The sequence below is a fragment of the Ursus maritimus genome, unplaced genomic scaffold, assembly GCF_017311325.1.
Source record: "Ursus maritimus isolate PB19 unplaced genomic scaffold, ASM1731132v1 scaffold_17, whole genome shotgun sequence".
In the NCBI taxonomy this organism is placed as follows: domain Eukaryota; kingdom Metazoa; phylum Chordata; class Mammalia; order Carnivora; family Ursidae; genus Ursus; species Ursus maritimus.
In genome coordinates, this window is record NW_024424119.1 from 25,208,229 (window position 1) to 25,232,083 (window position 23,855).

Genomic DNA, 23,855 nt, shown 5'->3' on the forward strand with positions numbered 1-23,855 from the left:
GGACTGAGCCAGTCTCACTCCTGGGTTTCAGTCTCTTCCTACTCACACAGACTTATTGCTACTGCTACTTTTCCAGAAGCTTGATTCAGGTGGACCATTAGTCATGAGGACTCACAGATCTATAAGCAAATGCTTCTTTAACTACAGGATGGGCCTCCTTAATGTCTGTCGCTCAGACCATAGTCAAGAGAGATCACTATGTTTAATCAGTTTTCTTTCCTATTTATGGTATCTTCATATATTTAAGACAGTGATCCAAAATTGAGGGAGAGCAAGTTTATTAGCATCATAGGGTCTCTTTCCCCCCACCCTCCAAGCAGCCGGGTCTGGAGTTCTTGGTCAATTGGTGGGTTCAACCTGGAGGCCACTGGAGCTGTCGGCCCCCAAGCACATGAATGTGCAGATGATACACAGACTGTGCGCCCAGCTTCCCATCATTGATCACTGAAATAGAGCTTGGGGTTAGGAGGTCAGGATCATGGAAAAGGTCAAAGATTAAAGATCATACTGAGGCGTAGGTTTGAGAATTTATCAATGAGGGGCTCAAGGGCCAAAAGTCACTCACCAAGTCGGTATCCATCTCCCAGGCCCTCAGCCTTTGCTGTCCTTTTGGCCACAAGGAGAAGGTGTCCTAGAAGCTACAGGGAAAGGGGAGGGAGACAGGTGGCTTCATTCACAGGGAGCAAAACCTCTAGCCGCATCCAGGGCTTCCCCACCGAAGCTGAACCCTCGCCCTGCTCTTCCCACCTGTTGGTCCTCTTCTTCAGCCTGGCTAATCCGAGGAATGGGCTTCTTAGGAATGACCAGGAAGTGCACAGGAGCTTGAGGGGCCACATCACGGAATACGAGACACTAGGAGTATTGAGAGGCCAGAGGCCACCATGTTACTTCAACAGGCTGATAGTATCTCAGAAGTTCCTAAGGGGACGAGTTCTAAGGGCACCCCACCTGCTGGTCCTCATATAGAATGTCAGCTGGGAGGCTTCGATCCAGGATCCGGGAGAAGATAGTTGGGGCTGCTCCCCTAGGAGCTGTCTGCTGGGCCTTGGCCACTTCATTTCCGTCAGTCACACCTGTAGCTCCTCGGACCTGAAGGTGGGTCAGGCATACTCAAGGCAGGGAGCCGACAATACCTCTCCCATACAGTGAGTCGGGGCTGGCAGAAGCTGGGCTCCGTTAGTCATTAACTTCATCCTTCTAAGAACCTATTAGTGGTTCCCATCCAAAAGAAAAGCTCCTCGATTTCAGAGCATCAGCAGCAGAGAGTACAGTCAGATAGTGCTGAGCTTGGTTAGATCAAGGCTGTATTACAATGCAGGATTCAGCAGTGCAATTGATTCCTGTTCGTAATGTGTCTAGTAAATTTAGTTACTGTTCAGAGGAAAGGACATAGGATGAGAACTGGAAACTTAAGTCCCAGTTCCTCTTTTACCACCGAATTACCTTAGATAAATCCCTTCTCTTGGCTTCAAATATAAAATAAAGGGAGTGGTTTGTATCACCTTTGAGACATTTGGAGCTCTTTCCATTTATTCCTATCTTGTTACTAAGTTTCCACTTATTTCCATTGTTGCCCGATCTTTAAGCTATGTTACCCATTTTATTCAGGTTTTCATACAATTGCCTTGTTTGACACAAGCACGTCTAGGTGTCACATCTGACCTCTTACTGTGAATTTTAACTCCAGCCCCTTAAATCTGTGAAGGGAAGAATTAAGTGAACTCAGCTCCCCAGCCCCAGGGGATTGTGGGTAGGGAAGCCCCATTTTCCCAGGGGCTCAGAGAAGTCAGTGCTGTCACACTGTGGGAGAAAGAGTTGGGACGAACCTGACCCCTCTGGCAAGTGGGGAAGATGAGCGGTTAACACGTGCTCAGAAGGCCAGGGGCCTGACAGGGGCAACTGACTGTCTCCGAGAAGACAGACCTCACTTCCTGCAGGGGGCGCTGAGGAGGCTGCCCGGAGGAGGCGTTCGGTCAGCTGGGCTTCAGGTAGGCTTAGAAGGCAGCAGCCAATGCACTGACCCTGTCGCGACCTCGGCGCCCACCAGCCCGCCCTCACCGCACAGCCCCGGAGCTTGCACCTCGGGAGGGGCGGCATTCCCTGCCCGGCTTTGGGGCTCCGCCCCCGCGAGGCCGCAGGGCCGCGCGCGCCTGGGGGAGGAACGCCGACCCCCGGCCCTGTAGGTCGGCAGAGCCCGCGGGAGCCCTCCGTGTGCCCACGGCCGCTTCTCACCTGTGCCCCCCGCGGCCCGGCCACCACCACCGCCCTGCGCGCCACGCGCAGCCCGGCAGCCAGCACCAAGGCTGCCGCCATCTTGCCCTCAGCCGCCGAACCTCTGCCCAGGCCAGTACTCCGGCCTCGCCGCCCGCCCGACGTGGGGCTGCCACGGAGCCGGCGCGTGGCAGCCATTGGCTCCGCCGGCGGCCGCGAGCGAGCCCTACCATCCCATTGGGCGCGCTCCTGGCCCCGCTTGCTGCCCTTTAGCCCAGAGGGTGGCGCCATTCACTCCACTGGCTCCGCCACCACCCCTGAGGTGGAATCTTTTCATCCCATTGGCTTCTTCTGCCGGCTGGAGGGCGAGTGTTCCACTCCATTGGCTTCGACTTCTGGTCAGAGCGAAGGTTCCTTCGCCATTGGGCCACTGGGCCCCCAAGTAGTTTCGCCGAGAGTTTCACTCCATTGGAAGGATTAGGACACCCAGAGGTGGGAATTTCCTCTAATTGGCTCTGCGGCACCACACTGGTGTGGCACCGAGCCCCTAAGGTCGTAGCCCTCTCCCGGCATTGGCCAGGAGGGGGGCGGGTTCTGAGGGCGCTCGGCGCTGGCCGGCTCCGGGAACCACCGCAACCCCTGGAGGCCGCGGCCACAGATGGGGGGCGGGGGGCGCCAGGCGGGTGGAGCTGAGGGTGAACTGGGACGTCCTTTCTTTAACTGGTGGAATAGATACACCCAACTTCTTCCCTACAAGGGCATTTCAACCCCTTGAGCATTTCAGAGATTTTTAACTTACTCATCTAAGGGCAGTTCCTCCTTAGTTTATGTTCTTGTGTACATACTCCAAGATTGAAAATTCTGCGATTTGTTTCCAGGGTATTTTTTTCCTTTTTTTTTTTTTTTCTTTTTTAACGAGGGTGCGGCGGGAGTGTCTTGTCTTTGCCACACGACTAATAAGCAAAGTAATAGGTATCCAGTGTTCTTTCCTAATCAGAAATGGTGTGTGATACAGTTAGCCGTGCGCCTGGCATTTTCAGTTAGTCAGGTTTGAAGGACAAATGCATCATGGCTAGGTCAGAAGTATATTTCATTTTGCCGGAATATATATTTTTGACAGAAGGAACAGGGGTCACAAAATGCTAATATAGTCACACAGTTAAGTTTTAGTATGACGTTTAACACTTAGGACGAAAGCCACCACCGTCTCTTTAGGATCTTTTTTTTTTTAAGCACATGTCCTTGACGTATATAGGTGCTCAATGATTGTGGAATGAATAACATTTGGTGTTTCATTTGCTTTCATAATATGTAATACATATGTATTGCATACATATTCTGCCCCTTACAATCAATTTTCCATATTATTACATAGTCTATGTAAATATACTTTGTAATGTTTGCATTTTATGTATGTATGTATTTAAGATTTATTTATTTGAGAGAGAATGAGCGGTGGGTGGGGCAGAAGGAGAGAGAGCGAGCGCGGGAGAAGCAGACTCCCTGCTGAGCAGGAAGCCCGATGCCATGCGGGGCTCTATCCCAGGACCTGGAGATGGTGACCTGAGCCCAAGGTAGACGCCCAACTGACTAAGCCACCCAGGCACCCTCTATATATTATTTATTTGAATGAGTTTATCACAGTAACCATTCCTTTATTGACTATTGAATTAGTTTTAGTGAATGGTCATTAGGGCTCTAATTGCATATCACCGTCAAGAACAGCTCTTTACTTCCAAAGATAGTAACAAGCTTTGCTATACCCATATTATTGTTAGAAAGTCCTTTTTTCCTCGAAAGGGGAGATATGTGACCCTGTGATTTCCCCTAGGAGTTCTAACAGTCCAGATTGCATCCCTTCCTTTGGAAGTATAGACAGCTTCCCCAAATGTGGGGAAATGTAGACTGGCCTTTTCTGTGCCCTAGAGGATACATGTAGTTCTTTGTGGTGCCTCTGAGACCGCAGCAACCCACAGAACTGCTCTGGAGAAGCTCAAGAGATAAGAGGAGCTGCGATCTAGGAAGAGGAAGGAAACCAGCCAACCATGGTAGACGACGACAAAGCACTTTGAAACTGTTTTTTTTCTGTGGGTTTTCAGGGAGAGCAGGTAGTACAGAGATTATTCTTTTATAGAGTCAGAAACTGAGGCCCAGAGAGTGACTTGCCTAGGATCACAGAGCCCATTAGTGCCAGAATTTCCTACTCCTCATAAAAATAACTATGATTCACTGATTTTGGCCACAGTCACTGATTTCGGCCCTTGCCCACAGTTCTTTTTTTTTTTTTTTTTTTTAAAGATTTTATTTATTTATTTAACACAGATAGAGACAGCCAGCGAGAGAGGGAACACAAGTAGGGGGAGTGGGAGAGGAAGAAGCAGGCTCCTAGCGGAGGAGCCTGATGTGGGGCTCAATCCCAGAACACCGGGATCACGCCCTGAGCCGAAGGCAGACGCTTAACCGCTGTGCCACCCAGGCGTCCCCCTTGCCCACAGTTCTTTACTCCACATTCTTGTGATCCTTGGCAGCTGCCCTCATCTGAGAGCTGCAGCTCTCTGTAGGTTCTGACCACTGTCTCCAGTACTGATCCCCACCACTACATCGGCTACTGGACCTCATTAGAGACTTCTGTTCCTTTGACTGGTTTTTTTGTTTGTTTGTTTGTTTGTTTTTGTTTTTTTGCAATTTGTCAGTTGCTTCCTGGCTTTACTTTCTTTCCTTTTGTATGGTCAGCTCTCTCCACATTCTCAAGCCTTCTTTTTGCTTTATTTTCCTGACATTCTCCTCCCGGACACTCTCCCATCATCAACCACCAGTCTAACTATTGTGTTTCTCTTCCTGTTTAGGTTCCTGCCTCCAGTTGTACCTGAATCTTCAACTACCCACCGATTAGGTTTTTCTGTGATTCCCCACATTAGCCTTCCCAAACCTTCTCCTCTCTCTTCCTGTCTCCTACTCCCGACTCTTACCCCTTTCCTTCACAAGCAGCAGCTGACCTTGTCTCCTGCTTCACAGGGGAACTTCCACAAGATCCTGCCTCCTGCAGCTCAGTGAAGTCCCATCATTTTCTTTCTTCCTTCCTCTTGGTCTTAGGAGGTGGTGTTTCTCCTGTCCAGAGCAAATCCCTTCACCTCTGCTCTGACCTCATTCCCTCCCTCCATCTCTGGGATCTTGTCTTACCAAGCATCTCTCTCTCTCTTCTGCATCCTTCAAGATCTTTTTCTCTACTGTTTCCTCCCCCTTTTCCCTCCTAAAAAATGCTTCCTTTCCTCCACAACTCTGTCTTGATATCGTCTGACTTCTCTCCTGCTCTTTTCCTCCAAGCGTCCTAAAGAAACTCTTTCAAACTTACTGCTGTTTGGTTTCTGCCTCTACTGCACCACTGAAACTACATTATCTGAAGTGCCCAAAGACCTAATTATAAAATCCAATGGGCATTTTTCAGTCTTTATTACTGGCGTCCCCAACTGCATCTAACATCAGTGTTCACTCTATCTTCCAGAAACCCCCTCCCTCCTTGGCTTCCTTGAAGCCACTCTGTCCTGCTGATGCCAGAGCTAGCATCTTGAAATGTGGGTTTGGTGGAGGCAGGTGACTTGATCCAGCCTGTCTCATGTGTGGTGCTCTCTTTTTGCCCCCATTAGATGCCAACTCTAAGGTCCTAGGGTGTCTGTCCCTGGGCTGGGATCTATCTGCCCCATACAGAACCAGGCCAGATTTCAGTGGCTTCCCTTTTATTGCTGATTTGAGCCAGGTTCAAAGAGGCCTGCGCCAGGTGTTGACAGTGTCTGTCCCTGGAGGAGGGAAAAGCAGAGGTGAAAGGGTCAGGTATAGGCGTCAGACATAGGGTCAGGCCAGAGGCTTTGTGGGCCAGGAGGCCCAGGGAGTCTGGGGTGGGAGCCAGGACAGCCAGAGGGCCCCTGCTTCTGTAGAGCCTCAGAGTCAGAGTTGCTGACGATGGCTTCTCGGAGGGTAGGCATCTCTGCAAAAGGCACATAGTCTGCTCCTGGGGTGGAAACCAGTGCAAGTATGGGGTGCAGCGGGTGAGAGGGTGAGGTAGTCCTGGATGGGATGGTTGAGGGTGGGAATACCTTCCTGCCCGGCCTTCTGACTATGACACCCCCACCCCTCCGTTCTAGGCGGCCCCCTCACCATGAGGCCTCCCTCCTCGTCGCCGGGTCTCCTCAGTCTCAAAGAAAGTCTCATGTTCCTCCCAGCGCCGGTCACAGGCCGCACAGAGGAAATTAGACTCAAAGCAGTTGCAGCAACAGCCTAGGGCAAGGAGGAAGCCAAGACAAGTATAGGGAATTGGGGCTTCCCCATGGGCTGACGACTTTCTCATCTCTTCCATACCAACCACAAACCTGATTTTCTTCTACCAATCCCCCTATCCTTATCTCCAAACTATTTGCATTGTACCCATGCCCACCCCTGTACTCCCCTCACCCTAGAAATTACCTTTCACCCTGCAGGGATGGGACCCAGTAGCTGCATGGTCTTCATGGCTGTGTTTGCACCTACATTGGGCCCTCCAGGCCTTGGGGTCAAAGGTAGCTCGTCTTTTGAGCCAGAACTCACCCACCTCCTCTGGGCGTGATGGGATAAAGCAGAACATGAGGCAGCGGCACTGGCCCACATTGCAGGGCACGGATATGTCTATGGGAATGGGGACGGATGGTAGGATTAGACTGGCACCTAACAGGGCCTGGCCTTCCTGTGTCAACCCCCTCCCCCATACCAGCACCCACACTTTCTCTCATATGGCCAGAGTATAATTATTCCTACCCCCTCACAGGGGCTGGTCAGTTCTCCCTACCTGAGATGATCTGGTGCTCTTTCAACAAGTGTCCACAAAAGCATTTAGACTCATCTCCAATCCGGAAACAGTCCCATAGATAATGCGGGCAGCGCCAGCCAATGTAGAGACCTGAGTGTGGAGGGATTAACAAGGAAAAGTGAGAAGGAAAAATATAGCCTAAGGCTCTTGCCCAAGGCGTTCTCACCTCTCCCCCTAGGAGTATTCACCTCCACCCATGAGTTCTCATCCCCACCCCTTTAGACTCCCCCCCAACTCCCGCCAGGTTTTCTCAGTGTTCTACAAGTTTCAGTTCCTTTCCCACCCCAGGATCCACTCTGTCTCTGTTAGCCTGTCAGAAATGACTGAAGACAGTCTTCAAGATTATAAATGAAAAATTTTTTGAAGATGAACACGAATCTTGCCAAGTTCTCTGTGACTGTGAAGATTCCCATTTCCTCCCCTTCCCACATTAGAGCCCAACTTTGTTTTGTTTTCTTGAAGTGTCTAAGGTGAGGGAAGGGAAGGTGATTGGCCAGGTGTAGAAGAGATGGCGAGGACTGGTGCCTAAGAAGCAAGGTTGTTGAAGGGACCAGAGGCGGAAGAGGAGGAGGTTGGTTGGCTCTGAGACCAGGAGGAGGGCTTTCATCACTTTTCAAGGTTTGCACCTTCCTATTTCCTTTCTGTGTTCCTGGTGTTACTAAACTAATGCTATCTATGAACTTGAGAAGGACTGCCCATGGTTCCGTAAGAATCAGGAGAAAGAGGTAGGCCAGAAGTCATGAGTGGTGAAGATCAAGAAATCGAAGCTTGTGAGGCTTGTGAGGCTAAGAAGTATCCCTGAGACCAGGCACCAGTGAGATGCCACAACCCTTGAGAACCTGGGATCTCATCAGTGGGATCTGAAACTGGCTTCATGGTCAGCCTTACTACAAGGCAAGGATGGAGCCATGTAAATGTGGGAGGAGAACCAGAGAGCACATCCCACTCAGATTTTCTCACCCTTCAGGAGACCTGAGAGTACTCCAACTTCTAGGCAAGAATCCCGGATGGGTCCTCATGGAGTGGGACCTTCAGCCATAGGACCCATTCCCGTTTAAAGGCTACAATGAAGTGTCACCTCCACCAAAAAGTTGTCCATGAACTTCTGTCTGTCTAGGGGCCCCTTCTCTTTCTTTGACTCCTTGTGCTACTCCTATCACAGTACAATGCATCAGAATGGACTTTTCACTTGTGTTCTTCTTAAACTTTAAGTTCCTCCAAGGAAGGGTCTGTCTTTTCACCTCTATCTCTAGTCCTCGCTTAGGGCCTGGCCCCAAATAGGTGCCCAGAGAGCACAGACTCCTTGACTGACTAAATGAAGGAGGCAATTCCTCAGGAGGGAAGAGAGACCCAGTATTCCAGGCATAGCCCTGGAGTTAGTGTCCTCTGGGCTTTGACTCTGGCCAGGGCCACAATTCACAATTCTGTGCCTAATTGTCAGTCTAGGTTTTCTTGCCTTACCCATGGTCTTTCAGGGTCTAAAGCCTGTCCAGATGTGGCTTTTGGCTTTGCTACTTCTGTCTTGATACTGACAGCCTGTAGTGCCAGTGCCCCATTACACCAGTGAGTCTTGGTCAAAGGGGCAGGGTATAGGCAGAGTCACAATGGAGGTGAGTGGGGGCCAGGATTCCACTAGAGGAATTCTGAACTCTGTCCAGAGCAGCAGGACAGGCTGAGCAGATGAGGTGTGGAGGTGAATGAGGGTCAGTGTCCATAGATGAAGGTCCCGCCTGAGGGCCTGGGAGAGTCAAGTCCAAGCACTGATACGGGAGTCAGTGTCCAATTCTCAGATGAAGATGAAAGTTTAAACAGAGACTAGTAACTATACCTCGGACTCCATTATAGGTGTCAGTGCTCTTAAAGTGGGACAATTGACATCAGGCCATGTAGTCCAGAGTGGGACCCTCTTCTCTGCTCTGATTCCAAACACTCTTCCTGTTATAAGAGGACAAGAACCGGCAGGGGGAGGAGACATCATCTGGGATGCCATTTTGATTCTGTATAAGGTGATTCTACAGAGTTTCGCCTTAAGAATCTTTGCCCCAAGCATTTTCACTCCAAACACTTTCACTGCATTAGTTGGCCATAGGCAATTTTGCCACAAAAGATAAAATTATGAAAAATAAAAGGACACTCATTAAAAAGGACGTAAGGGGGGCACCTGGGTGGCTCAGTCGTTAAGCTTCTGCCTTCGGCTCAGGGCGTGATCCCGGCATTATGGGATCGAGCCCCACATCAGGCTCCTCTGCTGGAAGCCTGCTTTTTCCTCTCCCACTCCCCCTGCTTGTGTTCCCTCTCTCTCTGTCAAATAAATAAATGAAATCTTAAAAAAAAAAAAAGACGTAAGGAAAAATGGAAAATGAATATCAAAATTTAAAACGGCTTTATGGCAAAATGCAAAATATTTGAATTTTAAATGAATTTATTTATTTAATTTATTTATTTATTAAGATTTTATTTATTTATTTGACAGAGACAGCCAGCGAGAGAGGGAACACAAGCAGGGGGAGTGGGAGAGGAAGAAGCAGGCTCCTAGCGGAGGAGCCTGATGTGGGGCTCCATCCCAGAACGTCGGGATCACGCCCTGAGGCGAAGGCAGACGCTTTAACGACTGCGCTACCCAGGCACCCCAAATTTTAAATGAATTTAAAATGTATAGAATAGATTCATGGCAATACTGTGCGAGTAACTGATTTTATTTTGTGGATTGTACCTAAGCACTTGTCTTCAAAGTCTTTCATTCATAGTATTAATATGTTTTTGTTTTTTGTTTTTGTTTTGTTTTGCTTGTTGATTCATCTCCTTGTGTGGTATCACACTTTTTCTTTTTTTGCTAAAATTTCTTCCTTCATTAAGAGAGGTATCAGTTCCAAATACTCAGATACATATTTGTAACTGAGCTTTGTATTGCGTTGTGAAAGCTTTCTACACTGCTGTTCGTTCTTGGCGATTGTCACATGTCCATCGATAGACATTCCAGAATTGTATGGGAAGCTGTGTGGGTTCAAAACTCTGTGTCACTGTGTAGACAACTATGAAGGCTAAGATTTATATAATATAAAAATGGGAGTACTGTGTCAATGGAGAAATGAAACCAAACTGTCAACCAGTTGATGAAACCAACAAACTGTCAACCCAAACTATCAATTAGTAATTTTTTTAATCATTTATGACAAATTGCCTTATGGTCAATTAATTTTGTGGGGCACTATTTGTGGCAAAGGTGTCTATGGCACAAATGCTTACTCTGAAAATACCAGACAGGGTACAACACAGTCGTTTCCATGGTCATATAATCACATTTGCATGATAATATCTCTTTTTCTTAGAACATCTCCATACAACATACAGCTATCTTTACATGAAGGTTGTCTCCAGTCCAGACCTCCCTCCTGAGCTTCAGACCCATATAGCCAGCTGTCTCCAGACTCTTTTACCAGCATGTTCCACCAGCACTTAAAATGTGGTATAGCCAATTATTCCTTTCAGACCTGGCCAGCATCCTTTGTCCTCTGTTCATCCAACACATACCTGTCATGCATCTACTCTGTTTTAGGCATTCATTAATGGCACCATCATCCAATCAGTCTCTAAACCAAAAACCTAGAGGTCATTCCAGGCATGTCCTTCTCTCTTATCCTATACATCCAAAGATCCAAAGGTCAGTTTTACCTTTTTAACATTTCTTGAACGTTCTATTTTCTCCACCTCCACCCATCTACTTCTTACCTGGATTATTACCAGTGCCCAATGTAGTCTTCCTATGTCCAGTCTTTCTCCAGTCTACGCTACTGCCAAAGCAGTCTTTCAAAAACACAAATTTGTTCATGTTATTGTCCCATTTAAAATATTTTAGTGACTCTCAGCTGCCCTTAGGTTAGAATCCCAACTCTTGAGCTTTGTACAGAAATGCCTATACAGTTCTGCCCTTCCAGAGCTGAGCTCTGTCCAACATTTCTTGCAGTTTCCTACTGGTGCCTTGCCCTGTCATATCTCGCCCTATCCCAGTTTTTACCTGGCCACCTCTTTTTACTTATCTTACATATTTCAGCTGAGAAGTCTTATTCCCCGAGCCCCCAGGATTGGGTGCCCCCCCCTTTTTTTTGCTTGTGTGGCACTGTGGGCTGACCTCAATGATAGCAATTATTAGAATGAATTATAATTATCCTTTTACTTATTGGTGTCTCTCATTAGAGTATAAATTATTTGAGGGATTTTGTTTTTGACATCCCACCAGCCACTGCCTCCACGTCTAGCTCAATACCTGGCACATAGTTGGTGCTCAATAAATGCTGAATAAATAAAAGAAAAGCTTACACCTGATCCTTCTCTACACAGCACACATACTAGTTCTCTAGGAACTCAAGATCCCCAATATTAGGAGGGAACCCTAAATACCTTTTTCAGGATTGAACAACACTTAAATTACTATATAAAACTGCCCGTTTAAACAGGAAAATGAAGAAGTTCCATGTGCAGAAGTATAGCGGCCTTGAAGAGTGGGGAGGAGGCAGGAGGTTCTGAGATGGAGAATCAGGGACTGAGTGACAGAAGATGTTAAAATAAGCAAACGAAGCCATTTCAATGCCTGAATTGAGAATGAGAAACAAATGAGATCAACGTGACTTTCTTGGCCAGGGGTGGAGGGGGAAAAGTCCCAGCATGAGAATGAGGAAAGTAAATTGCATGGAGGAGGGAGAAGGACATAGGATTGCCAATTGTCTTTATATCTTAGGCCCATCTAGTTTCAACATAACTCTCTTCCTATCATAAGGGGAAAGGAAGTATGAAAGACAAAAATAAATGCACTGATATCTATTGAGTTCAGTCTAGGAGCCCCAGAATCTGCAGAGCAGGTCAGGATGGTCTTCCTTCTGAAGGTATTCGCTATAGACACGAAGTTCCGCAACACAGGTACACACGCTCACACACCGGAGGGCATGTGTTTACACAGTACATCTGCACACCCTTTACATGCAGGCTTAGATAAGCACAGCATGCCAGTAATGGGGCTGGCAAGAGTACTAATTCTGGACTGAGATTTGGAATCAATAGGGCTTGAAGATATGACTCTCCTCTTTGGTGAAGAGACTCACAGCTTTTGGGTACCCAGATGATAATGGGTCTGGCATGCAGGGTGACAACCTTTTAATGGAATTCCACCAAGGGGACCAAGGTCTTTTGCTATGTCAGAGCCACAAGTCTCCTGGACTGTCTAGGGTCCTGGGCCATCTCTGCCTTAAGGTCGGTTTGGTGCAGGCTCTCAGAGACCTAGATGTGGGGCTGGCCTATAGCCCTTTTTCTTCTTTTTTTCTTTTAACCATTTTAGTTTAGCTGCCTATCCCTACCTGGGCTTTATATGAATATCCCCACTTTTTTTCTGTACCCATGCCATCCACTTTGGCCCACCTGTCTTCTCCCCTCCTAGATTACAGGCAGTTAGCATTGCCATTTCCACAAGGGACAGTGATCCATTGATCAGGGCAGGTTCCCTGATCCATTTGGATTGGACGATGGCCATGGGCCTGTCACAGGCTTCTGAAGGGCTTTCTGGGCTCACCTGTCTGGATGGCATTCAGGGCTGCATTCTTCTCCCATTGGAAAAGATAATTCGCCGGAGCACCAAACTTCTCTCTGGGCATTGCCTTGGCCACTTCCACCAGCTCTGCTTGCTTAGTGGGGACCACTGGGTGGACTGTGTAATCTGGGAAGGGAGAAGCTGAGTAACCACTGGGAAGTGAGGAGGCCCTAAAACTAACAGAAGGGGCCAGGTTAAAAAGTAACCCAATCCCCTCCTCCTGGGGCAGGTATAAGACAGTGATGAGAATGGGGAAAAGTGCAGGCACAATTACGGCTAACTCCTTTCTTCCCCTTCTTCTTGCCCAGCTGTTGTCCAGGCTGAGCTGTGTGTGCGGTGCTGTCAGTGGCATCCACCCGCTCCTTGTCCTCTCCTTCCTCTTCTGTTTCCTTTGCAGATGTGTCCAGGTGAACTGGGGCTGAAGGGCTTGAAAGGGAGTGCTTTTGAAGGATCTCAGACTCAGATCTGGATGGACCTCCTTGTCCACGAGACCTCGGTGGGAGAATACTTAGAGAGGTCTTCCTTTGGAGTATCAGAGGAAGATACAGTGACATGGTCTTGTGATGAGGTATGAAAAGAAAGGTGTTTCTCTGGGACCTTAAAGATGTCAGTCTCCAACAGGGTTTCAGGGATAGGGGTTTCCAAAGGGATCTCAGAGTATCCTACAGGGGTCCCAGAGATGGAGGGCTCCAAAAGGTTTTCAGAGGTGTAGGTCTCTAAAGGAGCCTGGGAAGTGGATGGAACAATATGAGATTCAGAGGTGTGGGTCTCTAAAGGGGTCTCAGAGATGGAAGGTTCCAAAGGGGTTTCAGAGGTGTGGGCCTCTAAAGGGGTCTCAGAGATGGAAGGTTCCAAAGGGGTTTCAGAGGTGTGAGCCTCTAAAGGGGTCTCAGACATGGAAGGTTTCAAAGAGGTTTCAGAGGTGTGGGTCTCTAAAGGGGCCTCGGGAGCAGGTAGCACCATATGAGATTCAGAGATGTGGGTCTCTAAAAGGGTCTCAGAGATGGAAGGTTGCAAAGGGGTTTCAGAGGTGCGAGCCTCTAAAGGGGTCTCAGACATAGAAGGTTCCAAAGAGGTTTCAGAGGCGTGGGTCTCTAAAGGGGCCTCAGAAGCAGGTAGCACCATATGAGATTCAGAGGTGTGGGCCTCTAAGGGAGTCGCAGAGATGGAAGGCTCCAAAAGGGTTTCAGAGGTAAGGGGCTCTAAAGGGGTCTCAGAAATGGAGGGCTTAAAGGGTGTTTCAGGGATAGGGGGCTCCTGTGAGTCCTCGGCAGAGGGGTCCTTTGAAGAGGGGTGCTCCTCCGTATCCATGGTGGTATGAGGCTCTTCTGTGACCTTGTCTGCTTCCATCTAGTGGTAGAATAGGGTATAGGCTTCATTAGGTTGGGACAGGGGTTATGGAATTAGAATAAGGTTTTCAGTGCACCTGAGATACAAGGGGAAAGCAAGATGAACTTTGGATCGGGGTATGGTACCAGGAGGTTCACCTGTGTGCCGAGACCCCATGTGACACGCGGCTACAGATTGTTAGAGAGCTGGAACTTAAAGATAGAAAGACTGAAGCAGTCAGAATCCCATCAGTAGATGGTAGCAGAGGACTGTGACCCAGGAGGGAGCCTGAACATAGCAACTTGGCTAGTTCAAGAGCAGGGTCCTGGGCCTTAGGACCATAGAGGTCAGGCAGTGGAGTTCTAGGGACTGGGATACCAAGCCAAAGTGGGGGTTTGCTCCTAAGAGTGCAGGACAATGCCACGATGTATTAGGCAGGGCCCTCACCACAGTCTGGTTTTGTCTAGGGACTACATACACGCTCCCTTGATGATGTCACTCATGTTCAAGTCTTCAGTTGCTTCCAGCTGGTATGCAGATGATTCCTAAGTCCATATTTCCAGCTCAGACCTCTTTAGATTCCTTTACTTAACATTCATACCCAACTGCTTGCTGGGCATTGCTAAATGGATGTCCCACAGGGCATGGAAGTTAAACTCTGGAAATTATTTTGGTCTTACCCTTTCCCCTCAAACCTCATCTTCAAATAGGCACCAAGGACTATATTTCCTATCTTCTAAATAATCCCAAAATCCATTCTCTTTCTTTTCCCTCTAATTTCGTTCAAGTTTTCATCATTTTCTACCTGGATTATGTATAACTTCACCCCTCTGCCTCCTCCAGCTTGTTAATCCACTTAGCCATTCTTTCATTGATTTATGTAATTTATACTTTTATAAACAACCCAATCTTACACTTTCACCCAGGCACTGTGCTAAGCACTAGACTCAGTTGAAAGAATCTGGGAAGGAGACCAGGTTAACCAAAATGACCATACAGATGAGTTGGTATTGTACTGGGGTAAGGTCAGGATGCTGTGGAGTGGGGTGACAAATTTGTCTTGGATGGATGTCCAGAAGAAGTCAGTCCTCCTTAATGACTCAATGGAGATCTTTCTAAAAATGTAAACCTAACAACGGCATGTCTTTGCTTAAAAACACTCAGTTGTCTCAGCCTTAGGATTAAGTCTAAATTTCTTGGCCCTAACATTCAAGGCTTGTCATTATTTGCGACACTGCCTAAGAATTCCAGCCTTAACCTTCTGTGCTCCCTACTTTACCCCATGCTCCAGAGATCTAAACACATCACTTAACATTCATTAGCGTCTTTCCAAAGGGGAAGTTTGGGACAAGAAGTAGGGAGAGAGGTAGGATGATAGGAATCTGACCAGACATTCAGCAAGAGGAAAATGGTACTCGAAGGTGGAGAACCAGACGATGGGAGAAGAAGGAGAAAAAGAAGGGGAAGAGGGAACTGGGCGGAGAAAAGTGGAGTGTAAGGATGAAAAGTAGAGAATAGGAAGGGGTTGGACTGAGGTGGGAAGGGGCAGAAGGTGTTAGGAGGGTAATGGGATGAGTGTTTGGAGGAGGAGCCTTTGGAGAAACCACATACCTCTGGGCTTTGGCTTGGCTGTTACAAGTCCTTCCTTAGGTCACGATCTCCTCTGAAGCTGGGAAGAGGAATTGTTAGCGAGGATGGGAGGCTCTTGGATGAGACCCGCCTTGCAGTTGCTATGTAATAAGAGGCCTTGCCTTCAAGTTTACCACTTGGGGAGGGAAATTGGACGCAAAGGAACTCTGGCCAGATCTGGGGGAGGGAGGGAGGGGGAGGGACGAGGGGTTCCGGGGCCGATGAGGGAGGAGCTTGACTGAGACCTCTGGAACCCGGGCCGGGAGAGGAGGGATCCGTTACCAGGGCAACCGGAACGCCCAGGAATCTCCGTGGCAACAGCACTGGTCTCCAGAGGAGGCTGCACTGAACCCAGAGGGGACGAGCCTAGAGGGCTCACTTCTTTTAAAGGGTTTTGCGGGATCTCTGTGAGAGTGTTTGGATAGTCTGCGGACATCTGTGGGGACGTCCATAGATGTCTGGGTTTGTGAGAGTCTCTGTAGGGTTCCTATGAGATGTGTGTGGCTCGATCATTGGGGGCTGTGAGGATCTGAGGTTGGCATCAGGGATCCGAGGTTGGGGTGAGAAAGGCAGGGGATCGGGGAGCTGGGGCTGGGGCGGAGTCTGTCCTCGGAGGCCCGCAGAATCAAGTTGGAGACCAATAGATTAGGGCAGGGGGTGGGCTTTACTGACAAGAACCAATCGAGCTGATAGAGGGGCGGAGCGTCATAACTACGTCAGACAGAGGCCGCCGCCGCGGGGCCTGGTTATCGCCGGTCCAGCGCAGCCCGGAGTCGCCCAGGCCTGAACTCCTACCCAGGTCCCCGGCCTGGCCTCAGCCGGCCTGACCCCGGCCCCGGGCCCACGAGGACACCGAAAGCCGCCCCCTGGGGGTGGGGAGCGGAGCCGTGGGTCAGCTCTGCGCGCGCCCAGCGCTGGCCTGTCCGGCCCCGCCCCCGCCCCGGGCCATGGCCCAGCCCTTGTCCCGGCCCCTTGTCCTATCCTCATCCAGCCCTTGGCCCCCAGCCCCGCCCTCCCCCCGCTTCCCAAATCGGCCCCTGCCCCGGCCTGGGTCCCAGCGAATGCCCAGATCCGAGTCCCAGCCCAAGCCCCACCTCCAGTCCCAGTCTCAGTCCCAGTCCCTGTGCCTGTCCTGGCCCCCAACCCCTCCTCTGCCCTTGTACCACCTCCTGTCACAAATCCCAGCCCAACCCCTGTCCCAACCCCGTGCCCACTGTTTGCTTAAACCCGGGACCCAAACCCTGCCCTTGCCCCAGTCCCCATTACAGTCCCTCCTTCCATCCCATTCCCTGCCCTTGTTCAAGCCCCAGTGCCCAGCACAGCCCAATCCATTATCTCAGCCTTTGCCCTCATCTCTGTGTTTACCCAAGTCTCTCCCACTACCCACCCCTCTCTCTCATACCCTGCCCCTCTCCCAGCCTCGACTCAGGTCTGGGCTCCAGCTGCCGCCAGCCTTATTGCTGCTGTTGCTGTTCTCTGTCCTTGGCCCAGGGGCTGGTGAGTGCAGAAGCAGGAAGCACTGAGGCAGGGATGGGGTTCTGGCAGGGAGGGGTGGACTGGAGGGATTCAGGAGAGGTGGGACCTGGGCAACTAGATCATTGGGGAAGAAGTCGGGAGAAATAGGGAGGAGAGAGGTCTTACACAACTGAGAGAAATTGGGAGGGTCAGAAGAGAGGAAATTGTGGGCTTGAGGCTCAGCATGTGCCTAATAGTCCCCAGGACAGAGACTCCAAGGTTTTCTTTCCTGGTGGCCATCCTGACCCTGCTTTGACTCTTGCTTTTCCAAGGAAGAAAACTTGGAAGCTTCTTCTGCAAGGGAAGTTTGATGGGGGAGACATGATCCTATATTAGAGAGCCTTTAGTCCAGTGTGGGAGGATCTAGCCTAAACTTTGAGATATTAGGGATACATTAAAACAGGGTTAAGAAAACAGTTTTGAGAACAACATGTAACAAACAGATGGACATGGGTTAGTTAGTTTTCTTCTTGTAATGAGTCTTGTTCCAGATAAGTCTGATTTGCTTAGGAATAATTCCTGACACTTTTAGAGCAGTCTTGAAATATAGAGACCATTTTATAGATGGGGAAACTGAGGCTCAGTTGGGGGGCAGTTTTCCCAAGGTCATACAGCTTATAAATGGCAGTACTGGGGCTAGAAAAAGTTTCCTAATTCCTGTTTCATACTAGTGTTGTTGTTTTTTTTCACTGCAACATATGCCTAATAGGAAAATAGACCCAGTTGAGAAAAGACTCGAAGCACAACCTGTCCTCTCCCCTGTCTGCCCATACAGGGGCTTAATCCACAAACTCTTCCTCATTTGCCAGCTGTCAGCCTAGGACCACCATCTAGGGAGGAAGTGATCTGGAGAGGGGGGAGGTCCAACTTCTTAATGTGTGGAATGTGGGAGTGGGAGTGGTCCTGACTATAGGAGATATGCCATAAAGTTGGCCCCATCTTAAGGAGATGACTGTGGTCCTCACATCTTCATCCCCGAGTCCCCTCTGGCATTCTAGATAGGATGGAGATGTGCCTAAGGGAGCCTTTGGCAATAACAACAGAGCGGCTGGGGTGGGAGGTGGGTTTCAGTGAGCTTTGGGGCCTAGTTCAGTGTATAAGCTTGAGGAAATCAGTACATGCCAAAGGTAATGCCCCTGAAGAGGTGTCCAAGCTCTATATGAATGTTCACTGGCATCTGGGTACCTATGTGTTTGTGTACCTGAGGAGTCCGTGGGAATACTGGTTATGTGCAGTGTGTATACGTGCTTGTGTGCTAGTATGTTGTGTGGCGTGCATGCGAGCCCCTGTGTGTCCTCTGAGTGCCTGTGTTATTGTGTGAGGGGAGAGTACATGTTGTGGCCACACATGATCCTCTTCAGCTCTTCCTGCTCCTCCTATAGACAGATCACTGGAGTGTCACTTCCTAATGGATTTCTTGGTTAGAGGCAGTGTTTGCTGCCTCCCACAATGTATAGGAGTAATCCATGTGCCCCTAGCCTGACTCTTTGAAGGAAGGAGCAATAGAGGGGCTCAGTGTTGATGACTGCTGCTGGCAAATGAGGCACTTAGTAGAGGTAGTAGCCAGGCCAGTTTTTCAGTTTAGGTGAGGGAGAATCTACTGTTGAGCCCAGTTCGTAGCTCCTATACCCGCCACCCTTCTTTGTTCATGAGCCCATTGAGCAAGCATGGGCTGGCTAGGGGAGGGTGACAGCCACAGGACTGTAGGAAGCCGAAAGATGTGGATTAAAAGGAGATTGTCCAGAAGCAGGTTCAGGTGCTTTGGGGAGAATTGTAATGAAGTTGGAAAAGAGCTCTGAAAAGGCTCTACTAAGGGCTGCTCTTCCTGTTGTTAATAATCCCTGCCTTGGCAGCTGTGGCCTGGCCTGCAGGGGTGCTCTGTGCACTGGGGCCCTGGCCAACATTTCTTCCTAACAATTGCAGTGGCCCATCCAATGACCCATCCCCAGTACCAGCATTGGGGAGGAGAAGCTCTCCCGTAACCCCAGCAGAGGGTGCTCCAGAGCTCCACTTTCTTGTACACAATAGTAGCCAGGCTATTCAGCGCTTGGCTTTCTGCCTTCCTGTTATCAGTGCTCAGCTCGCAAGGTGGCAGGTCTTCCTTGCTGACAGTTGAGACCGATCACGTGGTCTGAACTAGACTGACTAGTCCTTGGGTCTAACCATGGCCTTTGAAGTTGAGCATAGGCCAGTCTAGGGCCAGTGGTCTCTACATACTGAGGGCAGCCCCCTGCAGTGTGACCTTGAAGTTCAGTAGCACCTTCCTTACCTGGGTTCCCTCCTTCAGCAGCCTCCCTTTCCCAGATACCACTTTCTCTGTTATTTCAAATACCTTATCTTGAGTTATAGCTCCCATTTCTGGAAGGGAGATTGTCAGACTAGGTAAGCCCTGTGGCTATTTCCTATTTGGCTGAAAACTCCCCTCCAGGGTCTCCCCTCTACCCCTTGCTCTGTCCTGAAACTGCTGCAGTTCCTAGCCTTCTCACCTGTCCTGGGTTCAACCTTCTATGCTTCTCTATGGCTGATCTTAAGTCTCCAGAGCAGTCAGATTCTCCAGAACTTTGCCTGCCATTGGGGACACTCTTCTATGCAGCTGAGCTATTGGGTTATTTCACTGTCACAGCAGTCCTAGTGGCCATGCGGTTGTCTGGAGAGCTGCTGACACCGGACTTTTTTGCTCACCTTTGCTCTGCTCTGAACAACCATAATCAGGTATCTTGTATCTTGGCACTCCAGTTAGAGATGACCAGTCACCCCAACCCCAAGTGTGAATATTTCCAAGTGGTTTGAGATTCCACTGAGCCACCAACTGACTGCCTCACTGGGCCTCCCTCTGGGGAAACGCCCTCTGGTTGCTCCTTCTGAATCCTACAGGGCCTGATGACTCCCCTCCTCTCCTGGGAGTTCTCATGGTGGCCTACCAGCTCCTGTTCTTGCCTCTGCCACCTAAGCAGGCCCCTTGCATCCTCACCACACTTTCCCCCTCCCCCTTCCTGTCCTGAGCCAGTATACAGACAGCTTTTGTGAAGCTTCTGAGGGTTTTTACTGCTCCTGGAACCACAGGGGAACAGAAAGGGGAAGAAAATAAACAAGGAAGTTACACAGTTCAATGCTGACGCCTAAGCTCCACAGGTGGAGTTCTAGCCTGCTCAGTGGCCAAAAAGCCCATGTCCCCCGCCCCCACCCCCAACACATGCCATTCACACCTCTGTTTTTTAAGCTTGCTAAGAAGAGAACAATGACTCCTCAGTGAGAGACAGCTGTGGGGGCAATATAAAGGGTCCTGGTTTGGGATGTAGATAGAGCTGGGTTTGAATCCTCAGTTTGGTCTAGGTTTGAGCCTCAGTTTCCTTATCTGTAAAAACAGGTCATTTTCCCCAAGGTCATTATAAGGATTAAAGCAGATGATGGCTAGGGCAGCATGAGCCCCAGCTCCTGGCTCAGAGGAGAATATTTGTTGAATTGGTGCTATTGGTGAGGAAGACTGGTGGTCCTGTTGCTTAATGGAAGTGCCCTGTGTCCTACCCTGCTCCTTTTTCTCTTGCCTGCTCCCCAGGAGGCCTCTTCCTGACTGACTACTCTACCTGCTCACCCCGCAAGCTGAGTCCCTTCCGCTCCTTTGCCAGCACCGAGCTCTTCCACTTCCATGTTCCCGAGGACACATTCCTGGCTGTTTGGAACCTCATCATCTTCAAGGAGCAGGGGGGAACCTTTGGGGACCACTGCCCAGACCAAAGTGTGACTGTGTGAGTGTCCGAGTTAACATCCTGACCCCTACCTCCAACCCCAGAGCACTTTCCAAACTAAAGTGTGACTGTATGAGTATCTAAACTGACCTCCTGGCCCTGACCCTTGACCCATGTCCAGATTGAAGTGTGACTGAGGGACAAGACCTCTGTCTCCTGACTACTGTTTGACTGTGTGAGAGCCTGAGCTGAACTTTTACTCTTTATGCCCTGACCTGGAACACTTTGCTGTATGTATCAGTATAGGGAATTTGCTTGTGTTATTGGAGATGAGTGACAGTTCTTTCTTTTCCCCATTTCTCGTCTCCCACCCCATTGCCTGTTGTCTTCCTCTCCTCATTCTGGTCCCCCAGGTATTTCCGGTCCGGGGCACCCCCTGTCATCAATCCCCTGCACACACACTTCCCAGGGGACACGGCTGTGCCTGGGGTTTTCTCACTGACCCTCAGCTGGACACTGCCCAACCGCACCTCAGGCATCTTTAACGTCAGCAGCCCCTTACCTGGGGACTGGTTCTTGGCTGCCCACCTTCCCCAGGCCCATGGCCACATCTCTGTCAAGGTGGGTTGATGCTGCCCAGGGTAGGAGGGGCCAAAGCTGCTTCTCCATGTCTGCTAATCCCCCTCAGAGGCTACCTGGTCTACCAGCCTTGTGCCAGGGTGGGCAATGGCATAAGGGTGGATAGGGTGGGGCATAACTAGAGGCCAGCAGTTCACCTGATGGGCCAGAGGTCATGATCTGTAGGAGGCAATTTGGGAGCCTTAGGAGAACATGGTGGGTGCAGGTAAGCTGAAGGGAAAGTGCAGAGTCTGGAATCAGTCAGAGGCCCTGGCACTGTGGAGTAGAGTCCCTATTAGAAGGTGGAAGGGTTATTCAAGGTGATCAGAAGCCAGCCAGGGACTGGTCATATGCTGCTGTATGTACATCTTGATTGGTGGTAGTCCTGCAGACTCTTAATAGGCTCCAGCCCAGTTGTTGGTCCATCTGGGAGAAAACAATCCTCTTCTGTCATAATTTCAGCTCCCTACACCCTCTGGAAGACCATCGGAGAACACTTGGGGGCAGGGAAGCCCTTTCCTGTTAAAAGCAGGCCTTGGGCAGCTGGTGTGCATCCCAACTGTTGCTTCCCTTTTCTCCAAATGTCAGCACTGATTTCATAGAACAGAGGTTTTTAAAGTCTGAAGTGTAGGTTCAAAGGTCAGGATGCTTTTCCATTCTGGTTTGGAGGGGGAAGAAATGGCACAAAGTTTTCCTGCACCTCCCAGGTACAGGCCAGATTTTCTCCTTGTAGTGAGAGGATCTATAGATTTCTTACTCTTGTCCATTGGCAGGAAGCAAGGGTATTGGCAGAAGCTGGCCGTTGGTAGAGTGGGATGGCCACATGTGTGGGGCCAGTTGTAAGGGTGAAGGACTGAGTGTAAGCAGAGCAAGGATTTAAGGAACAGAATGCTGAAGAACACGAAAGCTAGTGGGACTTGGCCATCGAGAATTGAAAGGGGCAGAAATTTCCAATCAGGTGAAGATTTGACTCCGCTATATCTCTGCAGGCTGAATTCCTTGAGGGCAGTGGCTCTGTGACTGCATCAGACCTGCCTCTCCTCCTCCTGCTATAGCTCCATGTTCACAGAAGGTGTTATGATGCTTTTGAATGAGTTGAGAATTGTACAGGGACAGGTGCACTGGCATTGCTGTTGTCAGTGATGGGAACTATGGCTGAGGTAACATCTTGAGGCCTCAGTGATAGGCTTCTTTTTCCTGAGAGGGCTGTACCAGAGAATTTCCTGTCAAGGCCTGGGAGCCCTGTGGATGACAGCATGTTGGGAACTCACCTGGAAATGGCTCTGGATTCTAGGTAGATCTTGACTGTCATCAGAACCAAGGGTTATTCTATTCTAAGGAATGCCTTAGGTCTTTGGCCAAATCCCAGAGCCCATTCCTATTTGTAACTTTGATCCTTCATTCTCTTTGTGAGAATTGACAGGGAAAATCCTTCAGAAGCTCTGTTCTAGTTATCCAAAAACCTTTCTGGAAGAGCAGGAGGAACTGGGGGCCTAGGCCTGGACTGGGATTATAGGAGCTAAAGCCTGGTTAGGAGAGGTCACAACCAGCCTTGACATAGCCATTTGCATCTAGATATAGCAAGTGGGGTCTGGGGACTTGGAACTGTAAGCTGGAGGGTTAGCCGCCAGAACTCCTGAGGTGTGGCGGTATTAGAGACAAGGGGGCACCATTATACCTTGTCCATGAATGACAGCAGACCTGGATACCATGAGAGATGTAAGTATTTAGTTAAAGCATCTTCGAGAGGCTTGGGGGTGAGGGACGGGCCAAGGATCATTCTTGTGGTTCCTCTAAGAATTTGATTATCATTTGGAATCTTATATGGGCCTCTAAGGATTCTTAAGTTCTCTGGTTAATTCCCTAGACTCCAGCCTGTGAGTTAATTGTCCAGAGCATTCCTCCAGGGCTCTATCTTCTTGACTTGCTTTCTCCTCATACTGTTGTCCTGACTTCCTGTGAGGGTTGGCCTTGGGTGGGCACTGAAGAGTCCTGACCATAAGAAGACAGCACTGTTTCTAAGGCCTTCCTCAGCTTCGGGGATGAGCTCAGACCTCCCTTTAGACCTTAGTCCTTGGGTACGTACTTTGTCCCAGACCTTGGATTGAGTGCGAAGGACACAGATAAATAAGATGTATATTAGTGAGATACCGGGGATGTTTTAAGAGGACAAAGGAAAGATATTTAAGTCAGCTTGGTAGTATGGTAGACGTGGTTGTAGGAAACAGGAAGTGAGGTCTGATGTTGAAAAAGCAAGGGAAGGCATTCCAGGTGGTGGGATTAGCATGGGCTAATGTGTAGAAGGGAGAACTGAAGTGGTTGAGTGTGGAGTGGTTGTTGGACTGGGCAAGGGAGCTGGAGGGGTGAGCAGAGGCCAGATCATGAAGGACCTAGAAGTTTGAACTTTATCCTGAGAATAACTGGGACCTTTAAGAGGTTGTAAAAGGGAAGT

At 49.4% G+C, this 23,855-nt stretch overlaps 3 protein-coding genes across 7 annotated transcripts in view; 1 reads left to right on the plus strand and 2 right to left on the minus strand.

The window, feature by feature from the left end:
• Positions 1 to 261: 261 nt before the first annotated feature.
• Positions 262 to 2,386, minus strand: HINT2 (histidine triad nucleotide binding protein 2). 2 transcript variants are annotated; one of them, XM_040631589.1, is made up of 5 exons: positions 2,233 to 2,386; positions 949 to 1,089; positions 748 to 852; positions 566 to 638; positions 262 to 444 (listed from the first exon to the last, which is right to left on the minus strand). In XM_040631589.1, exons 1-5 carry the CDS (start codon positions 2,311 to 2,313, stop codon positions 353 to 355), a joined length of 492 nt encoding a protein of 163 aa, XP_040487523.1. In that variant the 5' UTR covers positions 2,314 to 2,386; the 3' UTR covers positions 262 to 352. The 2 variants fall into 2 exon arrangements, with proteins under 2 accessions (XP_040487523.1, XP_040487524.1); XM_040631590.1 differs by having other exon boundaries at positions 262 to 455.
• TMEM8B (transmembrane protein 8B) overlaps positions 1,757 to 23,855 on the plus strand; it is a 40,641-nt gene continuing 18,542 nt past the window's right edge. The window contains exons 1-3 of one of the 4 annotated variants that reach the window (XM_040631586.1): positions 1,925 to 1,988; positions 20,656 to 20,845; positions 21,199 to 21,406. Coding sequence is in view for 2 of the 4 variants with exons in the window: in XM_040631584.1 (XP_040487518.1) it covers positions 16,532 to 17,081; positions 20,656 to 20,845; positions 21,199 to 21,406 (948 nt within the window). In the remaining 2 variants the exon portion in view is untranslated. Of the gene's footprint in view, positions 1,989 to 16,345; positions 17,082 to 20,655; positions 20,846 to 21,198; positions 21,407 to 23,855 lie in introns of those variants that run through there. The other 3 variants (XM_040631584.1, XM_040631585.1, XM_040631587.1) reach the window with 3 other exon arrangements.
• Positions 4,841 to 16,165, minus strand: FAM221B (family with sequence similarity 221 member B). The gene is given in 8 exon segments (XM_008695201.2): positions 4,841 to 6,005; positions 6,364 to 6,483; positions 6,670 to 6,867; positions 7,028 to 7,138; positions 12,609 to 12,752; positions 12,901 to 13,091; positions 13,093 to 13,976; positions 15,567 to 16,165. Coding segments are annotated over 7 exon segments (1,686 nt in total). The 5' UTR covers positions 15,567 to 16,165; the 3' UTR covers positions 4,841 to 5,967.

Coding starts and splice junctions, on each gene's coding strand:
- HINT2 (XM_040631589.1), bottom strand. CDS start 2,313: ATGGCGGCAGCCTTGGTGCTGGCTGCCGGGCTGCGCGTGGCGCGCAGG. Junction 639..747: donor CTGAAGAAGAGGACCAACAG/GTGGGAAGAGCA, acceptor CTTTCCCTGTAG/CTTCTAGGACACCTTCTCCT. Junction 445..565: donor GGGAGATGGATACCGACTTG/GTGAGTGACTTT, acceptor GCTCTATTTCAG/TGATCAATGATGGGAAGCTG.